This window comes from Mesitornis unicolor, unplaced genomic scaffold, assembly GCF_000695765.1.
Source record: "Mesitornis unicolor isolate BGI_N332 unplaced genomic scaffold, ASM69576v1 scaffold5946, whole genome shotgun sequence".
Lineage (NCBI taxonomy): Eukaryota > Metazoa > Chordata > Aves > Mesitornithiformes > Mesitornithidae > Mesitornis > Mesitornis unicolor.
The window spans coordinates 18,058-28,949 of record NW_010191578.1 but is presented as its reverse complement, the minus strand read 5'-3'; the positions used below and the strand labels follow the sequence as shown (position 1 = coordinate 28,949).

Below are 10,892 nucleotides of genomic sequence, written 5' to 3'. Positions count from 1 at the left end.
ATCTTAAGGTACTCACTTATGTATTGATTACCTGATTTCACAGGTCTCATTTTCCATTAGTTTTTCAGAAGCAATTGTAAAGTCATTTCTTGATTCCATTAACATTATTTTTCCTGTTATTTTTCAAATTCCATTATTTCTTTTCCAGACTTTACACAGTATTTCTGTCAAGAACTCTTTTTCCAAGTGTGAATATATTTCAGTATGTACACAGTACCCAAGGAATTATTGCAACACAGATTTTATTTTAATTATAAGCACAAGGTCACAAGCTGAGCTTTGTTATACTTTAAAATACATACTTCAATTAACTACCAAGCTACACTGCTCTTACCAAAAGGCATCTGTAACACTACAGGGGAACATCTTAACTTTAATCCATCAACATTGAAATGTAGTCTCTGTAGTGAAAAGTATTTGTTGCTGGATCTAGAGCTGTGGAAAGCATGTCCTCCATTTCTTCCTGAGTAAAGGGCTCACCTAAAAGACAGCACAGAATAACACTTTGTCTTGATAAATATTCTTTTCAGGGCTGGCAAATTACCCTGGTTTTCCCTTGCAAGGATCTCCTTTCAGTCCTCACACAGAGGAGAAAAGGGGCAATACTTAGGATCTCATTTCTTCACTTGTGCCAGTGTAAGTCCTGCATACCAGGCAAGCTGGTCTACAGGGAAGGAGACAGAAGGCCTGGATCTTCTGATCTCCTTTTAACTCACAGACTCCAAAATGGCCTGCTCCTCTCTGCCACAGGGATTTCGAAACAACCATTTTTGTCAGAGTGAATTCTTCTAACGTGTACATCAGAATTATTATCTCTCATCTGGCTATTCTTTCACTTGTATTTACATCATGAAAGGCTTCTGGTTTTTCTCTTTTAGGAGCTTCAAAGCCACTGATGGCCTCCTGCACCCCTCTTTGAGAGCAGGGTCCCCATCTGAGGATAAGTCTTGCGCAAAGCCTGCACATCATTTTGTACTTGAGGCAGGCAGGCATGCGTCAGCTGTGCAAGAAAAGCAGGCTCTTCAAGGGATAGGGAGGATTACATGATATACAACTTAAATCTGCTCTTTGAATCACTTTGTTTGCGTATGGCACAAGAATTAAGATCAAGATAATGTAGGAATTAATGAGCACTGAAATTACCTGAAACATCTGGAAATCTAAACTACAGTTTTACTGGAGGACAGAAAAACAGGCACATACTTAGGAAGCACAGAGATGTGCACAGAATTATAAAATATCCATGTGAGACTGTATTATGACTCTTAATAATAATAATCTTTACCTTATAATGTCTGCAAGCAGGCAGATAAATGTTGTTTCCCTGCATTATTCACCAGTGAAATGGTCCAGTCTGCAGTCGCTCATAACAGTACCGTTCAAAGACAACTTAACTACTCCTGCAAGTTTTGGCATGCAGATCAAGGTCCAAAAGATGCCATATACACATGTAATGTTTATTTACTTAAATATTGATATTACAAAAATAATTTTACTTTCTTCCGTCAAATATTTGACCAGGTCCTCTTTAGGAATACATCCACATTGATTCTCATCCAAAATCTTTCAAGAAAAAGAATAGAATTTGTGGTTTTAACCATACTGAATTAAGAATCAGCAATTTCTTTCTAGAAATTAGATACTTGAATGTTTAGTTACAGACCTCAAATGCATTCAGGAGAACATCTAGTGGAATAGGCCGGTAGCTGAAATCATTGAATCAGAAAAGTTAAGTCATTGTTTGCCAGGTTGCCGTACTATTCTGAAGGACTAAAATATGAGTACTAAAGGAAAGGGAAAACTTGTTTTCTGTGAGAATTTACTAAGTTTGTCTGTCAAACATTTAATTCCAGCTTGCCTTTTTGGAACTGTCCATATCTGTACCTCTTACATCTTTTATTGTTCTCCTGTTTAATTTTCCTTGTGCTAAGGAGCCAGATGAATGGCTTCTGCATGTCCGGGCTGGCTGAGTGGGTTAGTAGGAATCAGTAAGAGCTGAATCATTCCACGTAGCCAATGCACTGAAAAGAAGATGGCCAAACCAAGAACACAAAGTTTTGTCCAGGTATGCTAGTAGCCAGGCAACAGCTCACCTGGTGGCACTTTGACAGTCTAAGGAGCTGATGACGGCGAAGGAAGCTGGTAGCTATAAAAGAAAAGGTCTGTCTAACAGTTTCAGAGAGACAGGAGAATGGGACACGTGCGTGCATGCATATGTGTCCTGATTTCAGAGCTGGAAAGGAAGCCCCATGCAGCAATGGAGACCTTCCACAACCAGCAGACTCTCACCAACCTCCAAGAATACTAAAGAGAAGATGTTGAAGCCAGGGAGGTTCCTACTGCTCGATCATTTCGTCCAGACCTGCCTCACTCTTTTACTATCTAAAAATCAAATGTGCTAAGAAGAGGCCTTGTTTTTTGTGATTCAAATCTCCAGTGCCCTTGGACAAGTGAACTATGGACAGAGTGCTCCAAAAGATAAAGTGGGTCTTGACAAGCCTGCACTAGCCTGGGGAAAGGGTGTGGGCTGGTTTTTTTCTTGCTTGTGTGTGTATGTTTGTGTAGAGGGGGTGTGGAGGAGGAGAAGAGAGCAGTGACGCATCATTTTGTGAAAGGGTGACCATCAGTGTGGAGCCAGAAATGTGCCATGAAGGTCAGAGAAGGCAAAACTGCAGGAACCTGGGAAGGCAATGCACCTGCAACGGCACACCGGGACCCAAACCCTGTTGGTTGGTCCATGTCCAGGCATGGGTGCAAAGACCCTCAAACACCTCCCCAGGGTGGACCTCACTGCCTCTGGATGCTGTGAGACAGTTTGGGGAAATCCTGTAGCTATTTCATGTGTAGAACATCCCCCTACCAAAGGCCCTCTGTGTGCAAAATGATTTCTCAGTGTTCAACAAGACTGAGTCTCCCAAAACCCTTGGCTACCATCCTTAAAAAGAAAGATAAAATCCCTATAAGTAATCTTGTTTTTAGTGCAAAATATCAAAATAGCACAAATTCCTGTGTACATGCAAAGATTTCTATGTACCTTTGAAAAACAAACAGCGTTTTTGTTCTAGACTTCTAGATCAGCAGTCTTTTAGAGTGCCATTTTTGTACACTCAGCTGTACCTGGCAGTCATTTTGAGACAAGAACATGAAGCTGATTTATACAACTTATTAAAAACACACTGTAACAGACTGTGCTTCTCAGTAACTGTAACTCACATGTTCAGAGAAAGTAATGGTTATGACCTTCATTTGCATATAAAATATTTCAGAGATACACAAAACACATTCAATAGCAAGTTAATTCTGATCCACATTAAAAATACAAAAGCTACACATTATGACAATTCATTACTTTAAGCTGTTATTATTTATATCATCTGTACAACATAATTTTACATAGACAAAGTAATTTTGAAACAAAATCTATCAAGTTAATGTAAACTGAGTTTAAATAAGAAAATAAATCTGTATGCCTTCCAGTTACACATAATTACTGTAGATATATTTATTCAGAATCAGCCCTGGCAATCTGGAATAAACTACAGACATAGAAAACCCACTTTCCATTACCTTCTGTCGAGTAGCGCTTTTGTCATCACTGGAAGAAATTTTTCCAGATTAACGTATCCAGGTGATTCTTCTTCTTCTACCTAAAAAATAGAACTTTAGTATGGCAGGCAAACTAATGAAAAAAAACAAAAAAAACCCAAAAAAACCCCACCAACCCCACACACAAAAATGCCAACAACAAAAAAACCACAACAAAACGAGAAAATTTGGGTGCTTCCTGCATTAAATTTAGAGTTAAACTTTGAATATTTATATCACAGTTTTAATACCACAAGGCACCATAACATCTGAGTTAAATGCTTGTGATCAAATAGAAAGAAATTAGAGGCAGAAACATCCCAGGCAAAGTACAGGCCTGCTATTCCAGACAATTTCAGCAACTCAATACTGCCCTCTTGTGCTCAAAAACCACTCATGCAAAGGAACTGGATGCCCAGTAACTGATCTTACCTTCCGCAGTGACGCAGCAGAGGTTTAAACATTCAGATTGCACTCACGCCAGTAAAGTCATGCAGGACCTGGAACATCTCTGACCAGTGTAACGTGACCACCCATGACAGCAACCCATCAGCACGCTACCTTGCAAGATTTTGGCCTGTGCCACCTCACGCTCCCCCAGAAGCAGTCACCAGGCCTGGCTTGGACCGTAGGGACTGTCCTCCAGCAGCCCGCTTTGTGCAGCCACGCTGCATTTACCAGTGTGGACATGAGCTGCTCTGCGCCAGCTGGCTTCAACACCCACAGATGTTTCTGGGCATATTTAATGAGCTGGTTTGGACATAGCCCCAGCCTAGTACACCTCGAGGATGGAATTTGTTGCCTCCACATGTTTCATAGCCAGAGAGCCGTCAAGGGAAGGACCAGAGAGGCAGGCAGGCTGAGTCAGGGCAGTCTGAAACAGTCATAAGGCAGCCCATAAAATACTACACAAAGCAAAGCTCCCCTTTGCCTTCCCCAAAAAATTAACAGATTAGTCTCAAAACACCGGGGACTTGTAGCAGCATTCTCACTGCATTCCTGTACTTTCACAGGAGATGAGCAGTGTGGTAAAAACTGCCCCCTATCATCCCAGTGCATCCCTTCCCTGAAAATGTCAAGTTTTACCCTCAGGAGCCCTCTTAATGGAAGTAGCCTGCTCCTGTTTGTGTTGAGACTGGATGCATGCCTCGTCGTCTCACATGGCAGCAGTGATACCTTGTTGGGCTTTTCAAGACACAGCTCAGACTGAAAGAAGACTCAAAGAGGCACCGATTTGAAATCTCCTGAGCCAGGAAAAGATGAGGTAAGAAATCGTCCTCTTGAGAGCTGGGTCAGAGCTGGGGATGATGCCTGATACATCCAGTTGCTTAAATGAGAGCTGCAATTGCTGCTGCGTGCTCTTTTCCAGTGCTCTTGAAGGGTTTTCGTTGCTAAAAGCAGGCAGCCACCCCCTCTTCCTGCTTTAGAGTGGAAATTGGCTTGAAAAAAGCACTTTTTCCCTTCTGTTTGGTAAGCCTAGCGGAAGGGATCTTTAGCAAGGAAATGAAGCTGTTGCATGCTTCATGCTAAATCAAATGGTACCCTTTACCATTACAGAACCATTTGTTTTACTGCTTGATTGATTGATGTAACAAAATTCCTGGCAAAACTTCTTTCCAGTGACATAACAGTTAGTCAATATACTGAACTATTCCATGCATCACAAATACTGAGATGTAAAAGTACACAGGATGTTTTTGGGATATATCTGTGCTTCAAATAGTGTTAGGTCAGAAGTCCACAGATGCAGAAAAATAGATATCGTAGCTATTTATTGGAAATAGATAGATGTGTCTTATATTAAGCAGAACAATTAAAAGCAAGGACCCAAAACATCCACGATGATGATAAATTATATAAACCATGTTTAGGAGCCAAAAAACATTAGATCTGCTCATCCAAACAGTTGAAGGTCATCCTAATTTTCATACCAGAAGAACTCACAAGCAATGACCGCTTCAAAGCTCAACGTAACAAATACCTGTGAATGTGTCGGCCCTCACTGATTTATCTCTTTTTGCTGGTGTGTTATTTGTGTTTTGCCTTCAGAAAGAAATCTGTGAAAGAAATGTGTCCTTCCTGACAATGGACCTTGTCCTGGGAGGTGATGAGCAACCTAAGCTTCCTCTGACCCAGAAAGAACAGCTTCTGTTTCAGTGGTTCTGCAGGCCCAGCAATGTCTTGAACTGATAAAATTAACCCTATTTATAACATTGGATAGATACATGAATAAATTGAATATATTAACCTCACCTAAGTCAGCAAGTATTCCGATTTTACAGGTATATGTGTCCTCTTATTCTTCCTTATGCTCATGCCTGTTCTACTCTTCATTTCCCACTAATATTTTCCCTTTTCTGTAATTGTTCCTTTTTTCATAGTGACTGTGACAATAACAGTATTTGCTTGGTCAAACTCTGTGAGTTTTATTCTGGAAGATGCTGGGGCTGAGAGGTGGAGGAAGGATTTTTCTCTTTTTCATGTATAGGTCAGGATACTGGCAATTGAGCTCTCTTACTCTTTTCTTCTTGTCCCCAAAAATTTGGATGGTTGCAGTAGCAGTCTCTCCTCAGTAGGCTTGTCTGGTCTCTTGTAGATCAGAATTTAGTGTGAGAGATCTCATGCTCAGTCTTGTGAAAATGGTGCAGCTGCTTCAGATGAGCAAGTGCAAAGAACCATCAGAGGAGAATGATCTTTTACCATGATGCTGCAATCTGTCTGCTCTGGTTCTGTACTCTCAGTACCAGATTGTCACAGCTCCCACTGACAAACCAGACAAAATGAAAAGAGAAATTATGGTGCTTAATATAGATGATATATTTAGTGGCCTACAGCGATTTTTGTTTGCAGCAAATGAACAGTGCAACTGACTCAAGATACAGAATTGAAAAAAAGGAAGGGGTTGCTTTGATCCCTTCCCAGTCCAGGGGAACCAGGAGAGTTTAAGGCCTCCCCCTCTCAAAGAGATTGGACTTTTTTTTGTTTCAGTTTTCAGCATTGCTAACAATTTAAGATAAGTAATAGATAACAAAGTACAATGCAATGCAGCTATGAAGCAGAAGATTCTTGAGATACAACAGTGTAACACAGAACCATAGTATGGCTGTGAGTGTAGAGATATGAAACATTGTAACATAATGGGTGCCACAATGCAGTTGTTATAGAAGCTGTGGATATACCCTCCATCTATATTAGATGTCTAATTTTAACACCTGCTCAAGAACTAATTTTTATTACTTAATGATCCACTGTGTGTCCATGGCATTTCCAGAAGAGTGAGATGGTCAGGGTTTGGATATCCTAATCCAACTGAGGTTTAGGACGTTCTTTTTCATTAGCCAAAGCCAATTTTTCCTCTGTTTTCTATAAATGCTCCTCCATCTTGGTACAGTGTCACCATGACCTTCAGGATAAAAGAGAGTCAAAAACTCCTCATTTCAACCCATCAACACTGCTACCTCATCAACCTAAAGGCATGCTTCAGGGCAACCTGAGAGACTGCCTGCCTCAATCACTTCCATGACACTTCCAACCTCTCAGAAAAGAGATTAGGTTTCCCACACAGCAAGGCAGAAGGACCAAACTTGGGCAAGTTTAAGATTGAAAAAATACAAAAGATCTAAACATTTACCTTTGCAATCAGTTTATGTAGTTCTGCCTCAGTTGGGAAGCAACCCAGTGACCTGATAATTGAGCCTATATCTCTGAAAGAAAGAAGGAAAGAACGAAAGAAACAAACAAACATATTTGTCAGTAAATCTGCAATACAAGAGTGCCTGTAGAGAATTCAGATACCAATTCAGTGCTTGCATAGAGGAGTGTGCATGTACAAGCACACAAGCACACACAAGTATATGTGTGTGGACTTTTAAGATGGTGTCTCACTAAGCAATGTCCATTTTTACTGACATTAATTATTCTGTAGCTTTTTGGAAGAGTATAATTGTCCTCGTGACTTTCCCCAAAATTCTTCTTTACCATTGTGTTGCAGCATACTGTGTGCAGGTTACTTTTGACCTGCAGTCCTCTAATTGTTAAGCTTTAATTCAGTAAAGTCTATATTTATAGCTAATAAAACACTCAGAAACCTACTGAGATGAAAGATAACAAATAAAATAAATGTTTGCATTAAATGCTATAAAGATACAAATTCTAACTGCAGTAAAGAGCAATTACAAAAAGTCAAGATGGAGGCAGCCTGAATGAGCTTCTGTGCTCTGAATGAGTCAAACAGACCACCACAAGGGCTTAGCACCACCCTGTTCATGCTGCAAAATAAATTCATAGCTTTCATTTACTACTGAACCCGGGGCACTTGTTCTGAGGCTCTAAATAAAATCCTGACCAAACTGGCAATGATTCAAAAAAGTTTTAAGATTAACAACATCACATGGAAATTGTGCCATCACCTCCTGCCTCACCTCACGCTCAGCAAAACCACAATGTGAGTAAGGTACACCAGGCCCTGCAAGAGTTTGCAAAGCCTGGCATTGCTGGCTGCTGTTCATGACAGTCTGTGTGTGTGCCAGCACAAGGATGTTGTCTGAAGTGTCTGTGGTCAAAAAAGTCATGTCACATTTGGTAATAACATGGACTTTAAAGGACCCAGGTAGGAAACTGTATTTTCCTCCCAGCCACTTCCTCTCACTTAGTTCAGCAGCTGCAGTTTCTGCTCTGTAGTTTCCAGCATGCAAAAATGATGGTTAAAATGAGCTTATGTTCATACAGGTTTTGTAACACAGACAGAAAATTTTGGGCCATAGTTTTCACCCTACATATAGCATTTTCAGTGATAAGATTTACAAAATCATGAAAGCCCTTGACTCAGGGTGTGTTGTAGGCAGCATGAAACAATACAGTCTTCCTCATGTTTAATTCCTTACTAACTTGTATTTGCATTAGGAGTCATGCAATACTGATGTCGGCCTGACAAGCCAGGGTAATTTTCCATATTCTTCACAGGAGTCTGATATTTCAGGCAGTAACATTCATATGTCTACAACTGTAGTTAAGAATTGTGCTGTACTGCCACCTTCTGATACAAGATACAAGCCATTAATAATCCTGTTATTGTGATACAGCCCTGCAATATGAATCTGGGATTGATTAGACAATAAATTGTTGTTGTCAGTAACTGCACTGTGATAAAAATTAATGTGAAATTGCACATTTATGATGTTAAATAGACTTCTGAATGTCCCCCCTCGCATGCTATGACTTACTGTCTGAATTAATACATTTTTAAAAGGTCTATTTGTATTATTTCTTTGTTGTAGCATTTTCTCAAGCTCTATAGCCATATATAAAACAGTGAGGAATGTAGCAAATTTTACAGCTCTTTAGCCAAGACTGCAGATGTAAATGACCATTTCTACATTTCACTTCTATGAAGCACCCATAAATTCTTAAATTTAGAGGCACAAGAAAGCATGCATGGCTAAGACTACCACATAAATATTTGTGCCTCTGTCGCCTCTGTTTTATAATGTAGAAAAGATGCTGGGAACATTTAAAGGTGTTTTCCAATTTGGCTTTGTGAGGAATGTCTAATGACAACAATTTCACCAGTTCTCACACTCCTTTGTAGTGTTTATACTCATTAATTGATTTATAATTAAAAGCTTGGGTGATATTCTTGTGAAAATGGTAATTGGAAATAAGAAAAATCGCTTCAGTAAACTTTAATGACAACAGCATATAACAACTTCAGAACCTGCTCAGTGAGACATAAACATGTTTTATGTATTTTATAACAAAAGCCATATTGTTATGCATATGGATGTTTATGTTAAAATGAAGTTAAAGTAGCACTGTCAAATATTTGAACTTTAAAAACACTAGAATTAATATTATTTAGGAATTTTTAAATTTTACTTCCTTTAGCTCTGTATCTTGTAGCCAGTTATGCCCTGATCAGTCCATGTTTTTATCTTCCACTGAACTTTTTTTTACTCCCTTTGTATTTCCATAACATTGCATACTAAAGGTATCGCACATGGAGTTCTCTCTCCTGACTCCTATCTGTGCATCACATTCCCCCAGTTCTGGTCATCCCATTTCAAAAAAGGAGAAAGCTGAACAAGAAGGAGCACAAAAATGAATGGCCAGAGCTATGGAATAGCATCTCCTAAGAGGTTAAACACACATGGACTCTTCAGCCTTAAACTACTGTGATGGAGGACGGATGTGACAGACAGCTATGAAATCATCAATGGTGTCAAGAAGATTAATAGAGAACAACTGTTCACTATTTATCATAAAACAAAAAAAAACCCCAACAGGTGCCACTCAAATCATTATGTGGCAGATGTAAAAAACCAATACTGCTTATTTGCTCAATACCTCATATTCCTCCCCCAGGTAACTACTAATAGGTCAAATAAGGGTACTGTGGTAAACGGACCTTTGGTGCAATGGAGTATGATCTTTTTAATGTCAATACTATTATTATTGTTGTTACGATTATTACTGTGTTATATAATCAAATTATATGCAAGTTTCTTCCAAAACTCCTAGGAACGCCTCCCTGCCAGAGCAATATCCACCTCCCATGTCACTCCAGATGAAGAGGGCTGAGCAGGAGGCACTGCAGTTGGAGACACCTATGGAGAGCAGGTAACAGTGACACACTGCCAGGGACGACCCTTGATATGCTGGGACTCTCCTGAAGGCAAGGGGATCCATAGGGGATCCTGGACCTGTAGTGCCAAATAAGCGCTCGGAGCAGAGATTTGCTAGTAAGAACTGTAGCCTCAAACTTCTTGTCCACTGCAGTTTCCTCTTGCCTCTACTCCACCAGTCCCACCATCCCTCTCTCAAGGCAGCTTCAGTCTTTAACCACTGAGCAATGCAAAATGTTAAACAAGCAAAGACATAAATCAGGGCCAAAAGGACTGTTTCAGTTACATATTCTGATAAAGCAGATGCAGGCTTAGAGAGTTATTTATCTCTGTACTGGACCCTTTAATAGTTCTGTATGAAGATATTTACAAACCTGACGTCCACAGTTTTACTGCCTTCATGGTCAAACACCTCAAAAGCTTCTATAATCTTTTTCTCAATTTCAGCCACTGTGCCCTCTACAAAAAGAAACAGAAGAAAAGAAAAAGAAAAATTAACTGAGCTGTTGCAACTGATTTATTCCCAATTTGAGAACTGCGACAGCAGAAGCACCAAAACTGAATAAAGGGTTAGAAAGGAAAGGTACTTTTAAAAAGCAGAACGTTATCCTAAAAAAAAAAAAACCCAAACACTCTAAATGCAGAATCTGTCATTTATATTAGTAACACGGCCTTGCTATAGCTCTG

The 10,892-nt window shown here is 39.7% G+C and overlaps 1 protein-coding gene across 1 annotated transcript; it reads right to left on the bottom strand.

Annotated features, from left to right (window-relative positions):
• Positions 1–373: 373 nt before the first annotated feature.
• Positions 374–10,664, bottom strand: EFCAB2 (EF-hand calcium binding domain 2; the record flags this gene model as incomplete). Its single annotated transcript, XM_010186780.1, has 6 exons — positions 374–480; positions 1,497–1,563; positions 1,664–1,706; positions 3,568–3,647; positions 7,217–7,289; positions 10,580–10,664. Coding segments are annotated over 6 exons (455 nt in total), but the record flags the coding sequence as incomplete, so codon positions are not given.
• Positions 10,665–10,892: the final 228 nt, after the last annotated feature.